Source organism: Periplaneta americana, chromosome 16, assembly GCF_040183065.1.
Source record: "Periplaneta americana isolate PAMFEO1 chromosome 16, P.americana_PAMFEO1_priV1, whole genome shotgun sequence".
Classification (NCBI taxonomy): Eukaryota; Metazoa; Arthropoda; class Insecta; order Blattodea; family Blattidae; genus Periplaneta; species Periplaneta americana.
In genome coordinates, this window is record NC_091132.1 from 161,791,507 (window position 1) to 161,816,160 (window position 24,654).

The 24,654-nt window shown below is 36.4% G+C and overlaps 2 protein-coding genes across 3 annotated transcripts in view; both read left to right on the forward strand.

The window, feature by feature from the left end:
• Positions 1 to 24,654, forward strand: part of LOC138691424 (zinc finger protein 665-like) — an 82,721-nt gene that overhangs the window by 27,906 nt on the left and 30,161 nt on the right. The window lies entirely within an intron of this gene.
• LOC138691681 (zinc finger protein 239-like) lies at positions 66 to 23,074 on the forward strand. Of its 2 annotated transcripts, none has more exons than XM_069813917.1 (5): positions 66 to 168; positions 1,678 to 1,793; positions 4,682 to 4,819; positions 9,217 to 9,299; positions 14,455 to 23,074. In XM_069813917.1, the coding sequence occupies exons 2-5, from the start codon at positions 1,698 to 1,700 to the stop codon at positions 15,083 to 15,085; spliced, it is 948 nt and encodes a 315-aa protein (XP_069670018.1). In that variant the 5' UTR covers positions 66 to 168; positions 1,678 to 1,697; the 3' UTR covers positions 15,086 to 23,074. The 2 variants fall into 2 exon arrangements, with proteins under 2 accessions (XP_069670018.1, XP_069670019.1); XM_069813918.1 differs by having other exon boundaries at positions 1,693 to 1,793.

The following is a 24,654-nucleotide window of genomic DNA, read 5'->3' on the forward strand; positions in this document are numbered from 1 at the left end:
AATAAAATTCGTACGGTAACGTAACTTACCCTGGTACGATCTGGCAAGTCTGGTGTCTTAGTCTTCTCTTTCGTAGATATCAGTATTGATCTCTGTGCTTGTTGTGAGCTCAGGGCAAAAAAATTCTGGGTAAAATATTCATATCGTTGAAGTGGAATTAGGGAAGAAGTAAGTTGTCGAGGTGATAGAATAGCTCCTACTGTAACATCTTGGTAGGCTGTAACTTTACTTTTAATAGATGGTGTGTATTTAAGCGTAGGGTATATAACTGGTCATATATTTTAGTCTTTATTTTATTGTAATTCTAGTTTCATTAAATCAATTGCAGATCTATTTTACGGATTGATTCTGGCATTGGGTATACTGTAGAATGCGTTACGGAACTTCCTTTTTTTTTACGGTTCATATTCTTTTGTTTACTGCTTATTAACATACATTGTCATTTCATTACTTAGTACCTTCTTTATAGAAGGCAGTGGTTCTCTGAAGTGACATGAGGCGGAGGTATGTAACAAGGTTAGTGAGTTAGTTCAGGGATAACATGAGACAGAGGTATGAGTAGTTGAGTGACGTGAGGCTGAAGAATGTGATAAGGTTAGTAGATTAGTTGAGGGGACAGTTAAGTGACGTGATGCCGAAGTATGTTACAAGGTTAGTTGAGGGATAATATGAGGCCGAGGTATGAATAATTGACTGACGTGAGGCTGAAGTTTGTGATAAGGTTAGTAGATTAGTTGAGGGGACAGCTAAGTGACGTGATGCCGACATATGTGACAAGGTTAGTGAGTTAGTTGAGGGACAGTTAACATTAGACCGAGGTATGAATAATTGACTGACGTGAGGGTGAAGTATGTGATAAGGTTAGTAGTTTAGTTGAGGGGACAGTTAAGTGACGTGATGCCGAGATATGTTACAAGGTTAGTTAAGGGATAACATGAGACCGAGGTATGAGTAGTTGAGTGACGTGAGGCTGAAGTATGTGATAAGGTTAGTAGATTAGTTGAGGGGACAGTTAAGTGACGTGATGCCGAGGTATTTTACAAGGTTAGTTGAGGGATAACATGAGGCCGAGGTATGAATAATTGACTGACGTGAGGCTGAAGTATGTGCTAAAATTAGTAGGTTAGGTGAATGTAGAGTATCCAACGCCCACTGAACGAATATTTCACTTTTATCACTGCCAATGTTGCGCTATAATAGTATATGCAAGGTAGGCTATAACAAAAACCTAAACTAACCAAACCTAACCTGTCAAAGAAGCAACAAGTTATACTAAATATATGTAAAATTGGCCTTTGTCTTTATAGTGGGCGGGATATAAGTATCATTGACCCATTAGTTGAGGAATACCTAGTTACACTGCTGTAAACTTTGTGTTTTATATTCAACGAGCATGGCACGAGAGAATAGCAGTAAATATTTCCCATATTTTTGTGTAGTAGATTAGTATTTATTTATTTAAGTTGGTAGAGATAAGTACGTCAGGCCTTCGTTACCCGTCTCCCAGGGAATTACAACTACAATTTGAAGAATAAGATTACAATGAATATGAAATTTACAGTTGCAGTACAGTTAGGCTACTTTTTTCAGATATGTTTAGAAATTTAAGATAATGTAGACCTTAACAACTGGTAATAAGTGTTCATCAATAACACTGTAAATCAGTGTTAATTACAGAACCTCTTCTCTCAGTTGTGATGGATTGGATCAAAATGGAACCTGAGGTTGACCCGTTGGACTCACAACCGCATGATAACACATACAAAACAGAAGAGAATAATGATTTATCAGAGGTAAACTGAAAAATTTTACTATTATGTATTTTGTTTATTTGTTTGTGTAACAGTGACAAAGAAGTTCACATTTCATACTTTATGTTCAGTAGACTATATAAGAGTCGCACACCTTATCTGAGTCATGACTTGGACTGGCGATATGAAATGGTCATTGATTCGAATCTGCATGTGGGAAGGAATTTTCACATGAAGATCTAGGCTGTGGGATCAGTGCTTATCCTGCATCATGATCAAATGCAGAGGAATAATAATGCAGGGTTGCCAGTTAATGAAACCCAACCGTCATACCAACCTATGGAAAATGTCGTACTTCAGCATTAAATTGTCGTACATTCATCATTTTACATTTTTTTTTTTTTTTTTTTTTTTTTTTTTTTTTTTTTTTTTTTAGATATCGCGCACAAATATGTTTCACATAACACCTAAAAACGCGGTTCATAGGCCTATAAATAAGTAAATTATATATATACTGGGTGTTCATTTCAAAGTGTGTCATGACGTCATTGTTGTGAGTCAGCTATTTGAAGCGAGTTTCATCTTTTATGTCAGAGAAGTTGGCTATTAATCAAGGCGTCCAATCTGAACTTGAGAACGTGTACGGTATAACTTGAACGTCATAGCAACAGATGGCGGCCTGTACGGTCTGTGTGCTACCATAACCTCTTTCGAACTGTGTTTTGCGCGGGCAAGTCGTACGCAGGGTATTTGTTATCATCGATTGCATACGGCAACATTACACAATACAAATCAAATGCTCCGTGTCCATGTTCACAGTCGAAGTTAATGCCAACAAATACGTAAGAAATCGTCTTAACCCTCTCCCCATATCCCGACCCTCAGTACATGTTTCCAAACAGTTCACATTCTTGCCACTACTGGCGTTACCATACGTATCGGTAAGTACTCTTCAGAATGAACGCCGTACTTGCTAGGCAACCTCTCTAGCACATAGGTAATACGCCTCTGCGGAAGTGTAGGAAGATTGAATTCTCTAGGCTCATTGGCTAGCCACATGACGACATACAGCGAGCCATGACACATTTTGAACTGAACACCCAGTATATATATATATATATGTTATACAGGGCATTACGCATTACTTATTAGGCAACTAGGGCAGTAGATAATCGGGTAGCGTGGAAGTTCCTTTCCCTCCTATATATATATATATATATAAAAAATTCCACCAAAAAATCTTAGTTCCAATTAGGAATATTAACTATTGTTCCATCCACAAAGACTTTCAACATTCAAACAAATCAGCATTTATTTCTTCATCCAATCAAAAAATATTACTAATTATATTTGATATCCACAATGACATTTAGCATTAAATTACAATTTCTTCATCGACACTGTCACCTTCATAAAGCACAGTGATTCTTGATCGGAAACCACATTATTATATTGAAAGCCAGCAGAAATTTTATCTTTGGTTAATGAGACGGCAGATATTTAATATCAGTCAATGCGGCAGCTGATGATTACGTCAAATGAATCCATCTGCAGTTGACTCAAACCCGACACAGTTAAAATGTCGGCGCGTTCACACTTTTTAATCCTACTGCAGTACTATTTCATTGATAAAATACTTGCATTGTTGAACATACAATGAAGTTAGCAGATCTCTGAACTCGTATTACTTTGATATAACTGCACCGTACATGAAACCTGGAGCTCATGACCTGCATGGCAAGTGTAGTCGCCATATTCATTTTCAAAGCATCTTCTATCCCTTTAAAGCGTGTTTCTTTCATATGAGTGAATGACATACTGAATGAAGAAAAGTTGTCTAGAAAAGGAACGAATTAATCGTTAATTTTTCTTTTTTTAATTATAGAAAACATTATAACATAACAGCATAACAGTGCTATAGTGGTGGTAGAATCATATGAAGATACGAAATATAACATTAACTCATTTAAGAAAAAGGTTATGTATCTGATTTTGCAACTACACGCTTCAAATATTAACAAACATGAATTTCATTGGGAATGAATAACAAAACTGAAACCGCTGATGGACCAAGTTACAAGTATATTGATATTATTTTCAATATGGGACAAAATTGGTAATTTTAATGAAACAACAGGACGGCTGGGAAATATGAAGAACTTTTTCTTTCTTTCGAAACATCTTTCGTAAATCCAGTTTGGTTTTTTCGTCCTTTAATTCCAAAAGACATTTGCTCTCTCACTGGATAACATAAATCGGGCTACAGATAGGGTTTGCCAGATTTTAAAAATATCAAAGAGAAAGATTTTACCGCAATTGATGTGGAAGCAACTTAATTATAATGTGTAAATATGTATAGGATAATTGAAGAATTACTTTTTCAACATTTTAATGAATATTTATCAATACATTTCTTCTTAATTTACAACATTGCGTCATTTAATGTGACAGTGTAACATAAAAACTAGTTTTCTGTTAAGTAGGTGACATTTAGATTAACATATAGATATCAAAATACAAACAGAAAGTAGTAGAAGAGTGTTCTCTTAAATTTACATACTACCGCTTAAGTTTGTACGGAGTGCATGGTGAGTGTATTTTGTTTCGCGTTGTGCGTGAATTTCAATTCCGCATAGGAATGGGTAATATCTTAAAATGTGAGACATTCTTATCCCATAATGGGTATGGGCTGGATACGCGAAAACTTCCTGATAATCGTCAATGTCCCGCCATATGGAGAGATCTGGCAAACTTAATAGAAGGTAGAATGTTAGAATGAGTAAATTGAAACGTGTTTGTGTTCTTTCTCTAATTTCCCCTGTGTTAAATATAGTAGCAATGCAGAACCAGAGCGATGGCTGTTACATATGAAGTCAGTTTCAATATATCTAAAGTAATTTATTAATTTATGACGTCTTTATATGCTGTAGGAAAGAAATTTATTGGATCTGCAAGCAACGGGCATGAAGACAGAATATGTGGACCACAGCTACGATCTCAAATCACAGATAAAAGATGAAGACAGTTCAGTGCCCAATATCTTTCCCGTGATGAAGTGTGAAGTTGAGGTGAGTGTTTCATTATCTGTATTCGGATATACTGAAAACAATATATGGTGAGATACCGAAGTTCAAATGTGACTGGCACTTCATTGCTAACAACCTTCTATGTAAAGCACTAATATTACTAAATAAATGTGTATGGCTTAGAAAATTGTTATGATCAAAATATTAACTTCACATACAACTCGGTAAATGAAGAAATAAGAATAACATTTCCATAACATAATAAGTTTTATTATAACCGCAATATGAAATGTATACACAATATAAGGAGTATGGTTTCCAATAGTATTATGTCCACTGGTGGACCGTTGGCGGGCTTATGTGAGGGCGGCAATGTACCTCCGGGTTCTCTGAAAGCCATAAATAAGTAAGGATTTTCCTGTGATGTAAAGTAAAGTGTCTTACCTATCATATACAAATAACTGTTGACTATATACTGTATATGGCCTGTGCCGTGGCATCGCGGTCTAAGGCGTCTTGCCTAGGACTCGCGTTACGGAATGTGCGCTGGTTCGAGTCCTCATGGGGGAAGAATTTTTCTCATGAAATTTCGGCCAGTGTATGGGACCAGTGCCCACCCAGCATCGTGATGCACTTGGGGAGCTACGATAGGTAGCGAAATCTGGTTGTGAAAGCCAGCTATAACGGCTGGGTGGATCATCATGCTAACCATACGATACCTCCATTCTGGTTGGATCATCGTCCACCTCTGCTTCGGCGTGTGAGCGTGAGATCATCAGCCGTCTGGTCGGTCTAGACACTTCACGGGCTGTAGCGCCATTGATTATATACTGTATATTCTGAAATTATTTCATCAGGAACATGATTTAATGGAAATAGTATTCGCTGAGTTTTAGTTCTATTAAGTTTCAACCCGTTAGCTTCAAACCAACCAGCAGCATCACATAAATATGAATCCATTAATAAAGACAAATGATGTAGTAGATATAGTAGACAAAAAGGAAGTGTCATCAGCAAAAAGGTCTGTGTCACAATTTATATTAAAAGATAGATCATTTATCATAATAAGGAACAGTAGAGGACCCACAACAGATCCTTGATAGCTAGGCAGTTAGAACAGAAGAATAGAAATTAAACAGGAAATACTTGGTAATTGATTATGTTAACACAAAAGCGTGCGGTATAAAATAGATCATAAGAATGAGATAAGATGGATAGTGAAGAAACGAGCTGAAGTGTTAATAATAATCTATGAACAAGGGTGTTATGTGTATATATTCAAGTGATGGATCAAAAAGCAGAATTGTGAAGGTGCACTATAACTATGAATTCTAAAGTTGGCTAACAAATAAGGGTCCTATATATACGCAAATACTATTAGTAACCTTTTCTGTATAGTCTTGGATGGTTGTCCATACACGTTGAGACTTGCTTCCCAGACTTATAATTCACAAAGAAGCCATTAAAATTAATAATTCATCGTGGAGAAATGCGATCACTCCATAAATACTATTTCTTCATGGTTCAACGTTATTAGAAATATGTGGGAGCAGTTTATCATATCTGTACGTTCATAGAACATATACAGTCCCGAAGCTTGATTTTATGGAAGGTACTAGGAACAATAGACTGTGCTGGTACTGTTTCATATTGTATGTGATGAGGCGATAGTAGCGATCCTAGTGGTTAGCAACTATCTATGGATGCATATTCCGTATATACTAGACTGTGTTCATAGCCTGTTGCCATTTGACTATATACTATATACTATATTTGACTATATACGCTTCGTGACTATATACTAGACTGTGTTCATAGTCTGTTGCCATTTCTCTACAGAAAACTGCTTAAATGGAAATAATGACGGCAACATATTCCCAGGTTTGCTTGTTTTAATGTTTACTTTTTCTGTCGCTTAATTTGGAGAGCACTGCAATCTGAAAATTTTAAGCAGTCCCAGAAGTCTGGAGACTTATCTTTACGTAGATGTTTAACCCAGATAAGACTGACGTCCTATATTTAGGACGGAACGTTTTATTTTTTTAACATTGCTGTGTAAGATTTTCATAGTCGGCAATCATGATACCATAATCCTTATGTGTTATAAATTGCCTCCATTTTTTTTCTTATATTTAGTCTGTCATAGTCATTGTTATTAACATATTTGTGTGAAACGTCCAGTGTCCTATATATAGGACGTCAGTCTTATCTGGGTTAACCACGCACGATAACAACATCGTTGTCATCATAATTGGTTTTATGCTCGACCATGCCGACATGTAGTAATTATATACCTGGTAGTAATCCTTTAATGCATGTCATTAAAGTACACCTATTCATTAAAGATCAGGTTTTCGATTATTCTCGGATATACAATCGAAAGACAACTAACAAAACGTCACGCAGGCTGGAAATCCAATACTGTCGCAGAAGGTTATGTTCTGTTACTATAGTAAGTAGCGTTCATTGTAAATAATATTCAAATAAATTCAATTAGTCATCTTGTTTTTCAATGTCGAATTCAATTTCCAGGTTATATCAAGTTTAACGAGATTAGATATATCAAGGTTGTCGACATTGGTTTCGGGGAAAAAATAAATACTTTCGCGTCTGCGCACATCTCACAATTTACGAGATTGCACAAGGTCAGTTCCCTTCCCATTCACATAAGAATTACATGAATACTTATGAATAATTTCAAATTAAAAATATGGTCGAGCATAAAATGTCGTATGAAACTTGCCTATAATGGTAATTAAGACGCTCGTTTCACAAACATCCTCGCGTCTTAATTACTATCATTATAGGCTCGTTGCATAATGTATATCGACAATATCTCCAACTACGATCACCAGTTGTCTGGTATCGCATGGAAATGCGCATGAGCCATTCCTGGCAGTGATCACTTGCAATACTGCTAGCACTACCAATACCGGTACTACTAATACTACTGCTACTATTAATGCTTGTGCTGCTACTAATGCCTTACTGCATTCCTACTACCGATTTTACCACATCTCATCTGACAAGAAGGGATTGTTTACAGGGTCTGAATTTTGAGGAAATAAACCATTCATATGCAGAGACGAATGTACATGCGTCGATATGTACAGACGAAATGAGTTTTCAACAATTTCTTTCATCTGTTTACCTCAAATGTGGTTACGCAATTTGCAGTATCTTTATAAACCATATGCACATATTTTCAACGCTGAGTCTTGATTCCTAAGTGTTTTTATACAGATAAAGATCTGAATTTAAGGAAGGATATATGAAAGATATAAATGGAAGCAGTTTGGGGAAAGCAGATCGATATTGAACAAAAGGCTTACACAGTAGCGACTCGTGATATTTTTTTTGGATCTAGGATATGGGATTGACTGATGACCAAGGCAGACTAATAATAATAATAATAATAATAATAATAATAATAATAATAATAGAAATAGTAATACTAATAGTAATAATAATAATAATACTAATAGTAATAATAATAATAATAATAATAATAATAATAATAATAATAATAATAATAATTATAATAACAGAGCACGCAAAATCAAAACAAGTATGTGCATGTGTTAGTCTTTGACTCTCCATTCTGGAACTGGCAATTTATTTGTAGTGAAGTTCGATTCTCCTGCCCTGTTTAATTGCGAAGATGGCTCCTAAGTCATTGTACTGCCCGATATTTACCGATGTTCCGTCGTACGTTTGCGCAATTAATTTCTTGCTACAGTTAAATTCTTCTAAATATCAAGTACAACTTCAGATATTTTTTCTGAAAGTCCTGTTTATTCTTGTATTTATTACAGCTTATTTTATTTATTTTTATGTAATTTTATTTTTTTAAGTATTATATAATTTTACATTATTTTTTATTTCGTTTATTCTATTCCTTTAAAATGACCAATGAACTGCATTTAAGGAGGCTATAAGGGTACTGGAAAATTCTTATTGTAGTCTCTTGCAGGGTCTCCATCACCCAGAAAGAAGGGTCGTAGTATTAGGATATGCGGTCATATCCTCAAACGCGGTTAAACTCAAGCCATACTCCACCCTCCGCACTCTCCCCTGTCCGCTAACTTTACTGCTAGAAAAGACCGTTTGCTGTAAGATATTTGGATGGTTCCTCGGAAATTATTTCTGAGCTGTGCATTGGCGACAACTCACGAGAGAAAGTGGAAGCTTAAAAGAAATTATTGCGTCTGGACGCATTGAAAATCAAAACCTGTAATTAAAATGTTTTCTATCTTCAGAGGCAGGAAATTGAACTTAGGATCATCCTCATATCCTTCATGGGGGAATCGCGACTGGGCTTACAAAGTTTGAAACATTTGATTGGGAATTTCAGCATTCAAAGTGAAAACTCTCGTATAGGAAACCAACGAACTAGTAAGTTGTCTGATGTCATTTTTATTATTTTCTCTCCTTTTTAGGAAGATTTGTTCGATTTGGACAAAGTTCAGCAGGAACAGAAAGAGGAAGTATCTTCAGAGGGGGATGAAGTGTTGACTGAGAGGTGAGTGTAGTGTACCAGATTCATGAAATCTTTCATCCTTTCACAACTTCATTCTTGTGTTGATGATGTAGGAAGCATGATACTATTTCATATGAAATATATTGTATTGTATTGTATTTATTCATTCCCTGTACAATCTATTATAGATTATAGGTTCGTCATTAGATACAAACACAAAATACAAACGCAAAAAATACACACACAAACACACACATACAGACACAAATAAGATTTCTAGTATGAATTTAATTTTAACATTCTTAAGTTTTCAAAGAATAGTAAAACTGCCAAAAGACACAATAAATAACAAGATATATAATACATTTTCCGTTTACAAGACATTAAATAAATAAATTAACAGAGATTAGGTAAGAACGAGATAGTCCTACATTATTATCAATATTGTTTAGAGAAAAAATTATGTGCAACAGTAATGAAGGTAGGTATTTTGCTTTATAGCTTTAATGCAAGAAATCAGTGATTTTGAACGGCATGGACTGGACCAGAATAGTTTTTACCCTGGTTTTGAAAGCTTCATAATTTAAATGTCAGTATCCCCAGATACCTGTATGAGAAGTACTGTTGAGATTTTTGGTAATAGTATGACGGTTTATATGCAAGTTGTTGGCAGTTCTTGTGTTATGGTTGTGAGTTTCAGAGTTCCTTTTAAAATAGTTAAGATTCTTAGGTATAAAGCAAACAGTTTCTAGGATGTAGATGCAGAGGAATGGTAAAATATTTAATTCTTGAAAAATTTCTTTGCTTGGAGTGCATATAGGAACTTGTTTTATTATTTTTATTGCTTTCTTTTGAAGTTTAAATATTTTTATAGCTTCAAAGGACATGCCCCAGAGGACATATGGATATGAATATTCATGTTCATGGCTTATATATTTTTTTAGCATTGAAATTAATATAATATTTACTAATATTTTCATCACTAACTCTGCAAATATTATAGTACTCTTACTACAACTGCTGCCGTTTTATTATTCTGCAATCCTTCAGGCACCATGATCTCATTTATAGTAGGGCCACATCTGAGTACTTATGCTGTGCTGGATCAGAGACTGAACTAATATAGATGACAAAGTGAAGTCACGATCTCATTTGAGAAGAATAATGAAGGGGAAGAATAATATTATACGAACTTTTTGAAAATCAAGTAAGATTACCTGTGGCCGGGAGGGAAAATGTCTTAAGTAAATATGTTATACATTTCAAGAGAGCACTAGAAACATTGAAATTGGTGTCAATTATAGAGTCTTTTAATTAAGAGTTTTTTCCTGGATATTATTTGTTTATATTTCTTCTAAAATAGGTAATGTTGCTCATTTAACAATTTTCTTGATTGAATAATTTCAAGAAAAAATTGTTCTGTGGCCGGGTATCGATCTCGGGACCCTCCGCTTAGTGCGCGAACACTCTACTGACTGAGCTACCCCAGGAACCATACACGACACCGTCACAATTTTTCCTTTGTATCCACACAACTCAAGTGAGCGTGTTGTAGAGCGTTCACGCGCTAAGCGAAGGGTCCCGGGATCGATACCCGGTCCTGGAACAATTTTTCCTTGAAATTATTCAAAACCTGCTTTACAGGCAGCTACTACCTGAAAGTTAGATTTGCAAAATTTTCTTGATTATATCCAAAAATAGCCGCACTTAAGCCCTTTTAAGACTAGAACTGAGTAGAAGGGACTATGTAAACTTAAGACCTTTTCATATCAAAATAAATTAGAAATGTAAATTATTAAGAGTGCAAAAGGGGTCTTAAAAAATTATAGGACTGTTTACCCTGGTGCTTAAGGTTCTAAAAGGAAAGGGCATCAGTATGTGATAAAATAGCTAAAATAAAAATTAGACTTTTTAAATAGGGAAGCATGGAAAGTAAATACGTGATGGTTTGTAAGGAATAAAGTATTAAATATGCTTAAGTCCTTTATTCTGTGTGTGCTCAATTCAAAAATCACTTAGGACATTTGGTAACGCTCTATAAATCTAGTCAGGAGTCTTATTGGACTTTAACTGTTTTACCAGATTATAGAGAATTGTTTCCGCTTCCAGAATATACAAAAATCTCATTTTCACAAAGAAGTGACTTAAGACCTTTTTCCTCCCGGCCACAGTTATTTCCTTATATATGCGCTACCGGCGTAGCTCAGTCGGCTAAGGCGCTTGCCTGCTGCTCCGGAGTTGTGCTCGGGCGCGGGTTCGATTCTCGCTTGGGCTGATTACCTGGTTTGGTTTTTTACCTAGGTTTTCCCCAACCGTAAGACAAATGTCGGGTAATCTATGGCGAATCCTCAGCCTCATCTCGCGGAATATTATCTCGCTATCACAAATTCCATCGACTTCGTAGTTACAGTGTTGTTAAATAACAATTTAAAAAAATGATTATAGGTATCACGTATGTACTGAATTGTATGTATTGGTTTACATTTTACTGTACTGTATAGTGTATTTAGGCCTATGCCCTTTAAATACACCATAATAAACGTGTTTTGTTGCTATAAACGGAGTTTTAATGCACCTCCTATTGTTTTAGGTTATTTCAGATAATCTGGACTTTAGTTAAACTGGTTATCTTATCCCCCCCAATTAGTCCGGATTAACGAGATTTACTGTAATATGAAAGTCGTTCTTCCGTTGAACTACTCATATATTTAATATTGTTTATAGTGACACGAATTTATTTCGATTTAATTTTTTTAGTATTTTCGATAGCGCTGGAACCATGTCCAACTGCGTTTTATTAGAGAAACATTTTAGTGTTGCAAATTATCAACTATGATCATACACTCCGTGGCCTCTGTTATCTCTGCTGTCTGCCAGTTCTCTGATATTCTTCTCTCTCAATATTTATAGGGTGTGAGTGCAGCCTAATGTAGCCGACATTATTTGGAATGCATGAAACTCACTGATGAATACCATAGTATAAAACTGTCTGAGATATTACATGTAAGATGTACACAGAGAGACAAGTAATTAAACCGACAAACTCCGGAAGGTTGTATGGGACACAAAATGAAGGGTTTTCTATAATATCATATTTTCTTCGAGGGATTTATTAAACCAGCAGAGAACGTATGTGTTCTTCAGTTCATAACTACTCTACAAATTCAAATTTTGCTATATGTCTTCACCTAGTGCAGTGCTTTATTAAACCAGCAGAGGGCGTATGCATTCTTCAGTTCATGACTACTCCACAAATTCACATACTGTGCGTGACTACTTGAACAATTTCCAGGGAAGTGGATTGGTAGAGGCTGTCCTGTATCTTGCCCTCCTCGATCTCCTGATTTGACCCCTCTGGTTTTTGTGTGTTGGGACAGATGCGTAATCTTCTGTACATGACCCCAATTGAATCAGAAGATGATCTGGTGGCCCGGATATTTGCTGGAGCAGGGGAAATAAACGATAATCTTGAAATCTTTCACCACGCTATACAATCCTTTGTGTATAAGTCAATTGAGGTATTTTTGAACACCTTTTGCAGTGATTTTGGTGTGTAAAAGTTTTATAAGATAAGCAATGAAGCATGGCAATAGTTTGTGTTACATTAAGATCTGGTGTCCTCGCGAAATAATACCTCACAACACAATATGACATTAGACATTAGAGAAAACTGTTTGTTTTGGTGTCCCATACAACCTCAAAGAGATTGTCGGTTCAATTACTTTTCACTCTGGATTATGAATTCAAATTCCTTTCCTTATTGGAGAGAATGAAACCTGAATAAGAACGCCGCAGGGCCGCCGACAGAATTTATGGACTCCTATGCAATACTGTACTCGGACCCTTGTTGAAAAAAGTAACAATTACAAGTTACCAGTTATTCTAATCATAATAATTATTTGCAAAATAAATAAAAGATGACCCCATACACAGATAGGAACCTAAAAATATACATTTTTATTACACTGAAAACTTTTAGCAAAACTTCACATTAGCACAGTATATTATATTCATAAAACATTATTCCTAAACACCTGTAATTTCTAACTTGTAGTCCAACATCAACAAACAACTCTCCTTACTTCACTGATGCAAAATCATCAATTATATCAAAATTTAAAGACCTAGTAAGATCACTCTCCAGACTAAGGAGGTCAAGGTTACTCAGTCGTTCTTGACACATTGTTTATCTGAATACATTATTTATTTTCTTCATTTTGCTGAAGGATCTTTCAGCATCAGCAACTGTCACAGGAATTGTATAGAATATTCTAATGGCTGTGCAAATATTTGGAAATAAACTGTTCAATTTTAATTCCCTCAGACTATTTAGGAGATTCGTAGGTTTCAGTGGGGTTGGCCCTAAATTAGAGGAATGATTTGATTTTAAATATTTCGGCTCATCACTGATCTCTTTGTTAATGTCTTCATAATGTCTTTCAAGCAGTCTACCGCCCACATTAATATCTTCTAATTTTTTCTGTCTCTCCTTGTGGTTCTCAGCTCCCGACTTATGCCTATACTTATCCATATGCAGTTAAATTATAACTGGTAACACTAATGAACAGAATTTACTAGACAGAGGACAACGAAAAGACGAAAGTTTCGACACGAAACATACAATGTACTGAAAAGGAAACGTGATCCTGCAACTTTGGTTTGGGAGCGTCCACTGGCATATTGCAGTGGGCCAACAGTGGTTAAAAAGGACAAGCCAATAAATAATTGAACGTGTTCGGTACAAGCGACGGGAACATAGTTCAGGCAAATGCCAGGGCCCTCAATTGTCGTGTCGGTGAACGTTAATGCTGGAAACCGATATTCTATTATATAAAAGTCAAATATTTACATATGAAGTGGTAATTTTTATTAATTCTACTATTGTTGAGTTAATATGTCAAATTTATGTAACAAATGTTCTTACAAAATTTTATAGTACCGTATGTATTTTCTACGAATAATTATTGATGATAATAAAAAGTAATCAGACTCACTTAATCAGACTTTTCCTTATTGCTCATGGGCCCATATGCACTCGCCCCCTTTGCCCCCCCCTTCTCGGCTGTCCTAAGTACGTAATAACATAACTGGTATTGGATTGTGGTTCCTTTGATATCTTTTTACGTTTATGCATGTTTGTGTATTCTTATCTCTCAATATTGGCGCTTCTGTGTAGAATGATCATTTTTTATTTCAGCGTTGTGGATAAGGAGAAAACTGAGTTACCAGCATGCGAGAGCATAGTTCATGAAGAGAAATTGGCACAATGTCCCAGCTTCAGACTTGACAGCACAATTGGCTGTGATATTATTCACAGTCCTATCAAATGTGATATTTGTAATGAGGATTTCCTATCATCGCAATCACTGGAACGTCATTTTCGCACTCATACTTTGAAAAAATCATTCAAGTGCGATGTCTGTGGGAAATCTTATACGCACACAGGATCTCTTAAAATACATGCACGATTACACACAGGCGAGATGCCATTTGAGTGCGATGTGTGCAGAAAGTCTTTCAGACATTTGGGACATCTGAAAATCCACGAACGCATACACACGGGTGAAAGGCCTTTCAAGTGCGATATGTGTGGGAAGAGTTTCCCTGAATCCGGGCGTTTAAAAAAGCATGTACTTATACATACAGGCGAGAGACCATTCAAATGTGATATGTGTGGAAAGTGTTTCTCGGAAAAGGGTTCTCTAATGAAACACATTCGCATTCACACAGGGGACAGACCTTTCAAATGCGATATGTGTGGGAAGTGTTTTACACAATCTAGTTCTTTAAAACATCACTCACTCATACATAGCGACGAAAGGCCATAAAAGTGTGATGTCCGTGGAAAGTGTATCAGACGATCTGAACATCTAAAAATCATGGCAGGGCAGAGGCCATTGAAATGCGACGTGTGTGAAGAATGGTGCTCACAATATGGGCAACTAATCCATTCAAGTAGGAAGTATGCGGAAAGTGTTTCTTGTAATCGGAAAATCTCAGGAATCACGCCAGCTTACATAAAGCTGATACACCATTTAAATACGATCTATGTGGGAAGAGCTTTAAAATGGTCCAAAATAATTTCAGTTTGTCGCTTTTTTTTTTTCAAGTTTTCGACTGCCTCGTTCTTTTCCGTCTTCTTCCTGGGATTACTTCAGCAACAAGAGAATTTTATACTCATTTTTTGTTCCGATAGGCATGTTAATTTATCAATATTTTCCTAAAGTCCGTCATAAACTTATCATATATGAAGAGTCCACTGCAAAAATGATGAATGTCATTTGGAGTACATTTTGCAGGACAAGCAATTGAAAGTTTGAAATGCTTAGCACTCAAAGCTTAACTGTGATTTTTCGACCATTACTGGACAATGACTATCAGTGTTAATGCCATATAACTCTCTATGTACATTCTATATGTCTTAAGCTATGCATTGACAGTCTTGGTTCATTTTCGACAAGAAAGTGACATCCATCATTCTTGCAGTGGACTCTTCATGTGATAGTGTGATATTTTTTTATTTCATACTATTTGATGAACGTTTTCGGTTTTTATAATCCATCTTCAGATCACATTACAACTATTGAACTGTTACATTGTTGTGCAATAGGTTACATTAACCATATTATGTTAAAATATAAAATACAGAATATCATAAAACGTTAATGAATGTAGATATTTAAATGTTAACATATTAAATTAAAGCAGTCTAAAATGGAGGTTGTTTTTCATCGTAAACGGTAATAAACGGTAAACGTAATAAACGGTTATTTCCATGACCATTTTACATGATGACTACCATGAAAACTGCATGATGCTGCATACTCATTCCATTGGATTTGAACGATTCATAATTATACAATAATTAATTTGTAAATGCAGTTTTCATGATAGTTAGCATTTAAAATTGTCATAGATATAACCGTTTATATTTGAAAGGACTGTATACGATGCAAAGAACCTCCATTTTAGACTATTTTCATTTAATATGTTAACATTTAAATAGGTACATTCATAACGTTTTATGATATCATGTATTTTATATTTTAATACAATATGGTTAATGTAACCTATTGCACAACATTATAACAGTTCAATAGGGGTAATGTGATCTGAAGATGGTTTATAAAACCGAAAACGTTCATCAAATAGTATGAAATAAAAAAATATCACACCATCATATAAGATAAGTTTATGACGGACTTTAGGAAAACATTGATAAACAAGAGAAGTTTCGTCACCCAGTTTTAAAGTAATGCCACCAAAGAAACAAAACACTGAACAAACTGCTTCTTCTTATTCTAGAATGCCTTACTTACGGCTTTTAAGGAACCTGGAGGTTCATTGCCGCCCTCACATAAGCCCGCCATCAGTCCCTATTCTGTGCAAGATTAATCCAGTCTCTAGCATCATATCCCACCTCCCTCAAATCTATTTTAATTTTATCCTCCCATCTACGTCTCGGTATTTTCAAAGGTGTTTTTTGTCTCTGGTCTCCCAATTAACACTATATGCATTTCTGGATTCGCCCATACGTGCTACATGCCCTGCCCATCTCGAACGCCTGGATTTAGTGTTCCTAATTATGTCGTGAAGAATAGAATGCGTGCAGTTCTGTGTTATGTAACATTCTCCTGTAACTTCATCCCTCTTCGCCCTATAATAGTAGCGAATATGGCCACACTTCCTGTTTTGAACTTTCGTTAAATAAAGTAAAAGCACCGTCCACACCTGTGGAATAACGGTCAGCTCGTCTGGCCGCGAAACCAGGTGGCCCGGGTTCGATTCCCGGTCGGGGCAAGTTACCTGATTGAGGTTTTTTCCGGGGGTTTCCCTCAACCCAATATGATCAAATGTTGGGTAACTTTCGGTGCTGGACCCCGGAATCATTTCACCGACATTATCACCTTCATATCATTCTGATGCTAAATAATCAAAGATGTTGATAAAGCGTCGTAAAATAACCTACTAAAACTAAAAAAAAAAGGAAAAGCACCTCCGAGGATGACCACAACACAGCGGTCGAAACGTCAGCCACTAGCACCAAGACAACGCGGTATAAGCCTGGAAGTTTCTCCACAGACCTTGTACACCGAATGCAGAAGCCTACGCCAACACAAAACGAATGTAACATTTTGTGTTTTATCTCGTGAGTAGGTCTTTAATAAGCAGAATGAAAAGGATAAACGTGACCGACTATCGTGTACTGGAGTATACAGGATCCTGTACTCCTGTGGTTCAATGTACATAGACGCGACTCAACATGGTTTCAAGACCCGGATTACTGAACATAGAAGAAATTGCCACGTAGGTCATGTCGATAAGTCAGCAGTAGCCGAGCATGCATTCCAAGAGGGGAACCACAACATCAGGTTCGAGGGCACTGACGTCCTAAGTAGCACGCCACACTTCTATGTCAGATTACATCGTGAGGTGATTGAAATATATGAGCACAAGAACAACTTCAATCGAAAGGAAGAAGACCTTAAAGTCAATCAAGCATGGTACCCGGCCCTGAGAAACACACGCATAAAACTGTTCAGCCAATCAGAACATTTCGACCGCTGGTGCAGACCGCGGTGACAGCAGCGAATCACCATCCATCCAGAGCTTAAATAATGTAACGCGATCAGTCCCAGTCCTTCCTAAGGCGCTAAGACAAATGTCGGGATGAGCCCTAAAAGAAAAGGGCCACGAACCTGTATTCACTTCCCGAGACAGCTCAAAATTAATGATTATCGAACTCGGGCTCTAACAGAATTTAATCATCCCCTTGTATAGATGAATGGAGTCATCAAAGAGCTAATTGGCTATTACCACAGTCTACTATATACAGTCGCGAAGCTCAATATGTAGTAAAAATGCAAACATGGGTAGTTGCCCACCACTAGGATCGCTACTATCGCCTCATCATCGCAGATCTCTCTCCTACCACACGTAAAATATGTTACACTTTCGTTGTCGTGTTCTTTTGGTAAAATTAACACCTTCCTTCCATTATTGAAATATTAAATGCATAAAGTTAATTTATTATTTTAATGAAGTATATTAAATTCCACCATAAACTCGAAGATACCTGCAAGGAATAGGTTAATATTATTTTGCTTGTGCAAAACGAACTGAAATTTACTACAATCGATTCACTCATTCAAGATTATAGCGATAATTAACTATGAAACCAATAAATATTAATTTGCATTTCCCTTTACAACAATAATAATGGAAATATGAATTAATGGAGTAACTTACGTGTACCAGTACTTGTAGTGTAGGCTTACGTAGTTAACAAAGTGGGATGAGGTTAAGCAATAATAATCACACCAGAATTGGAAATAAAACGTGATCAATAAATTTTATTGTAACAGACTTTTTCTACGTCTCTAGTAAAGTAACAAATAAAAATATCAACAAAATTAACAGCTATAATTAAAACCATATCCTTTGAAAAAAAAAAGTAGGCCTAAGCAATAATAATCCCACCAGAATTGAAAATAAAACGTGATCAATAAATTTCATTAAAACAAACTTAATTTTTCTACGTCTCTAGTAAAATATTATTATTCCAATTATTCTATTTTAGCCATTAACATTTTCATTACAACCAATAACGAACATTTCACAAGCATCAATGTGAAATACGCAACGAGCTAGCACTCGATGGAAATACGACACAGTCCAAAGTCGACCGTGGACAGTCTATTGTTTCTAGTTGCTAACCGCTTGGAGCGCTTTATCACGAGACTTGCAAAAAATCACCTCAAGCTTCGCGACTGTATATAGTAGACTGTGCTATTACCATTAAGATGATGGCAAATTTTATTAAATGTGTTAACGATTGGTTCGATGTTTTTAATTCGACTGTACGTTTAAATGCATATGGTGTGCAGAAAGATGAGCAGGATAATATCTTAGATAAAATGAGCGACATAATAGAAACAATAAGAGCCAGGGGACTTAGAATGAAATTACCATTTCAGCAGGGTATTATTATGAGTATCAAATCCCCAAAGGACTTTTTTTGAATAGCCAAGAATATACAGTCCGCTACAGTCAAATTAAACCAAGATGTACTGGAATGCTTTTTTCCTTACATTAGGCCTGTAATACACTTGCAGAGTTTTCGCCAGCGAGAAATGTGTTGCGATAAAACTAAAAAATTGATAACATGGATTCAAATGGACGTCCACACACTGGAAGAGATTCTCGCTCGAGGCAAAAACCTCGCGCGAGTTTCTCGCTGGAATCGGTTGCTCAGCGAATTTTCTTGGCACATTTATCAAAGATGTTTGACATTTATACTCTTTATGACGATTGAATGTAGAAAAAGATATCACAGGTGGCGATGAATTGTATTGCTTTTATTTGAAAATGAGGAAAGATAGCTGATAATTGCAGTCAGAAACTTATCGAATTTGTACGATGTCACTCATAGGCCCATTTATATGATACACGGGATGAAAACTATAAAAGCACGAAATTTAGAGAAGAAATCTGGAGACAAATATCAGATTATCTGAAAATAAATAGGGTTATATTTAATTTAGATGAGATTTAATAGTATTAATTACATATTTGGAATAATGTATCTATGTCTTAACGGTTTACATAATTTTAATTACAACATAGCAAAGAATCCTCTATCACATCATGAATAGCAAAAAACTGAGGTCCATTAAATCTGAAATAATGCCTAAACGTATAATCATTCAAATCGAAACCAGTGTCCAAAACTCGCCCGTAATTTCGTAAGATACAATGTAATTTTCAGATATTTCTGGCTTTAATTTTAGGCCTACTTTTTTTTTTCATTAACAAAATATGTTCCTGTAACTCCATTTCCTCATCATCTGAATACTCCGATTCAACATAGCGTTCGTACGTAATTTGTAAAGTAAAACAGTATAGTTGTAGGTTATATATTTAAGTACGACAATATACGTAAATAAATATATAACCTATAATATTTCTCCCAACGAGTGATTCCTATAATGAGAAAAATGCTTTCTGCATGAAGGCAGTGCATAGATGATCATAGCGAGGTGTGACTGTGATAACGAGAACTCGCCAAGTGTGTGGAGGAAGGCTCTTCGCCTCTTTATCACAACACATTTCTCGCTGGCAAAAACTCTGCAAGTGTGTTACGGGCCTAAGAGGCATGGGACATCGAAACACCCATCGAATACCTGTAGAATTTAAATATCGAATGAAAAATTATGTAATGGACAAACATTCGGCAGCAGTTTTCTCGACAAAACGTAATGTAGACGAAAGAGTTGAGGAAACCTGTTTAGTTACAGATAAAAAAGAAGTTCGTCACACCAGGAAGGAGCAAATGAAGATATATTGCTTGAGAAAGAGCTCAGACTTATCATTAGCTTAGGATCAGCTGCAATAGATGAAACTACTTCCGATGTAGGGGATATTCCAGAACTCTGTTTTTCACAAATTTTTAACGGCGACATAGCAAGTCGGGAAGGTCTGAATTATCTCGATTAAGAGGAAAGCTTCCCGAATTTTGTGAAATTAATCCCACTAACGGGAATACTTGGACTGATTTCCTTTGCAGAGGGGATTTAACGAAAGCCTCACAAAACTTTGTAAATGCTGTGATAGTAGGTGAGAAAATTTTCAAAGACATTCCTGACACTTATTATTGTAAATCAAAAAAATATTTTCAATATCGTGACAGACAAAATAATGGAAGCAGTTGATGAAAAAATACCGCGAGAAGCTGTCAGCTGTTTTGTTAGAACAAGGACATACATACGAGTGCGACATCTTAATAGGGTAGGACAAAATTTGGATGACGAGAAACGATAAAAGAGAACTAAGATGAGAAAAATTATCAAGTAAAGGTACAGTTGAAGACCTGCCGGGAATAAGGATGTAACCAACAAAACTATAATTTTTCAGAAGAAAGAAAAATGCTTTCAGGAGCATATTTTGTTATAATTACTAACAAAACAATTCGACTAAACAAGCATACAAGTTTATTCAGTTATTGAATGCAATGAATTAATTGTTATATACAACTTGATTACACAACTTTTAACTCTGTATCACTTCGGAATATGTTATACCGTATATGACTTTCTTGTGTTAAATTCTATCGTATCTGGTTTACATGTTTCGACCTCTTATAGGTCATCCTCAGAACTGGTCGTTGTTGGTCTTGGCGCCTCTTCTTTTGTTTCCTGTAAGGGTGTGTTCGTGTGAGGTAATAGATTCTAAGAGTATGTGTGTTCTGAAATTGAGTTGTGTGTTGAGAATTTCATTGGGTGTGTTTTTGTGTGTCTGTATATTTCATATTGTTCTAGTGTATTTAGTTAGGTTAGAAACTAAACACACTAGAACAATATGAAATACACAGACACACAAAAACACACCCCAATGAAATTCTCAACACACAGTTAGGTTAGGTTAGAAATTAAAACACACTAGAACAATATGAAATATACAGACACACAAAAACACACCCCAATGAAATTCTCAACACACAACTCAATTTCAGAACACACACACTCTTTGACTCTACATTACGCCATACGAACACATCCTCACAGGAAACAAAACAAGAGGCACCAAGATCAACAACGACCAGTTCTGAGGATGATCCATAAAAGATCGAAACATGTAAACCAGGTACGAAAGAATTTAACACAAAGTCATATAATACATATTCCGGAGTAATTGTTATAAATGTGAAATCTTCAAAATTACTCTTCCCACCTAAATCATGTATTTCAATGATTTGATGTTACTGGTACATCATTTTTCCGGGGAGGTCTTCAATTATGGAGCAATTTTCTAAATGTAGTATGGTATGTTGGATTTTGTAAAATAAAAATACAAAAGAATGTGAAGTTGAAATAATCGTAGGCAATGTTCATTATCTATATTAACTTAATGTTTAATATTTAAAGTTTGGTGCAATACAATTTCTTCCTTATTAAACAATTTCATATTCTTTAACTGTTTTCAGAATGTATTTATTTATTTTGACCGACATCTCTCAATAGCATTCCTTTCACTGCAGAACCAAACAGAAAAATGACATCATCAGATGTCTTTTATTACTTGATCCCGAAACAATAACTCGTGTTGTGGCGATTAAGTGGCAAGTGATCTCCCTTGCAGTGAAGTCTGTTCTACATGACGCAATGCGCAGTAGCTGACCAAACTGAGCATCGGTATGCCTGCCCCCTGAGTCTCAGTCATTCCCAGCATGCTAAGGAGATCTTTGCGCTCCTGTGTGCCACACCACTAATGATATCTGCCGGAGTAGCAACAGCTCCAACAGACCATACCTCTTTAGCCCGGACAACATCGATCCAAATGACGCCGGTCATGAATGCCTACATTCCAAGAATGAGCGGAAGCTTCACATACTTACTTACTGGCTTTTAAGGAACCCGCAGGTTCATTGCCGCCCTCACATAAGTCTGCCATAGGTCCCTAACCTGAGCAAGACCAATCCAGTCTCTATCATCATATCCACCTCCCTCAAATCCATTCTGATATTATCTTCCCAACTACGTCTCGGCCTCCCAAAAGGTCTTTTTCCCTCCGGCCTCCCAACTAACATTCTATATGCATTTCTGGATTCGCCCATACGTGCTACATGCCTGCCCATCTCAAACGTCTGGATTTTTTTTTCCTAATTATGTCACGTGAAGAACAAAGTGTGCAGTTCTGTGTTGTGTTACTTTCTCCATTCTCCTGTAACTTCATCCCTCTTGGCCCCAAATATTTTCCTAAGCACCTTATTCTGCAACACCCTTAACCTATGAATAATTTGAAGGGAAAAATTGTTCTGGGGCCGGGTAACGATCCCGGGACCTCTGGTTGAACGTACCAGCGCTCTTACCAACTGAGCTACCCGGGAACTCCACCCGACACTGTCCAAACTTGTTTTCTGTTAATGTACAGATCTGCTTTACAGGGAGCTTTACCTGAAAGATTAGATTTGCATAATATATACGTCACTCTGTACGTTAACAGAAAACCACAATTCCAAGTCACACAGAGATTGTGTGCACTCGATGTGGGTCTCTGGCGTTTCGTCAGCCCACGCGACTTGTGTGGTTATAAAGGGAAAAGTTGGGACGGTGTCGGGTGGATTTCCCGGGTAGCTCGGTTGGTAAGAGCGCTGGTACGTTCAACCAGAGGTCCCGGGATCGACACCTGGCCCCGGAACAATTTTTCCCTTGAAATTATTCAAATCTGCTTTACAGGGAGCTTTACCTGAAAGATTAGATTTGTACGCTTAATCTCTGTTCCTCTCTCAAAGTGAGAATCCAAGTTTCACAACCATAAAGAACAACCGGTAATATAACTGTTTTATAAATTCTAACTTTCAGATTTTTTGACAACAGACTGGATGATAAAAGCTTCTCAACCAAATAATAACAGGCATTTCCCATATTTATTCTATGTTTAATTTCCTCCTCAGTATCATTTATATTTGTTAACTGTTGCTCCCAGGTGTTTGAATTTTTCCACCTCTTCAAAGGATTAATCTCCAATTTTTATATTTCCACTTCGTACAACATTCTCGTCACGAGACATAATCATATGCTTTGTCTTTTCGGGATTTACTTCCAATCCTATTTCTTTACTTACTTGAAGTAAAATTCCGGTATTTTCCCTAATCGTTTGTGGATTTTCTCCTAACATATTCACGTCATCTGCATAGACAAGCAGCTGATGTAACCCGTTCAATTGCAAACCCTCTCTGTTATCCTGGACTTTCCTAATGGCATACTCTAGAGCAAAGTTAAAAAGTAAAGGTGATAGTGCATCTCCTTGCTTCAGCCCACAGTGAACTGGAAACGCATCTGACAGAAACTGACCTATACTTGCTCTGCTGTACTTTTCACTGAGACACATTTTAATTAATCAAACTAGTTTTTTGGGAATACCAAATTCAAGAAGAATATCATATAAAACTTATCTCTTAACCCATTCCAAGGCTCATTTGAAGGTTTCGTAACAAGCTGTGTTTTTACGGTGATGGGTTATTAGCCCTTCGCCCAACCCCCAAGCTGGAGGGCCACCCCTCATTGGCTGTCCGCGACTGCTTATTCAATATATTCACAGTTACCCTCCATATCAGGAGGCCATCTCCTCGATCCGCAACCTGAGGACGCGCCATGCCGTGGTGATAGGGACCCACAATACATACAAATTTTCAAATTACCCTCCTTGTGTAGTATTTCTTGTTCGTGCTGCACGATCGTGAAAGCACGACTGCATTGTTTTGCCACTAGATCTCGACGTTCTCTTCAGCTAATGCACATACAGGATTATGAATGTAACTAATGAGTAATGATGCTTATAAGTGATTTTGAACCTAAGAGTGATCTTAACAAGTTCTTTGCATGAAATTTAGTGGCCT

Bases quoted from the DNA above. Each gene is read 5' to 3' on its own strand.
- LOC138691681 (XM_069813917.1), top strand. From the start codon at position 1,698: ATGGATTGGATCAAAATGGAACCTGAGGTTGACCCGTTGGACTCACAA. The intron at 4,820-9,216 runs GTGAGTGTTTCA...TCTCCTTTTTAG, and splicing joins TGATGAAGTGTGAAGTTGAG to GAAGATTTGTTCGATTTGGA. The intron at 9,300-14,454 runs GTGAGTGTAGTG...TTTTTATTTCAG, and splicing joins GATGAAGTGTTGACTGAGAG to CGTTGTGGATAAGGAGAAAA.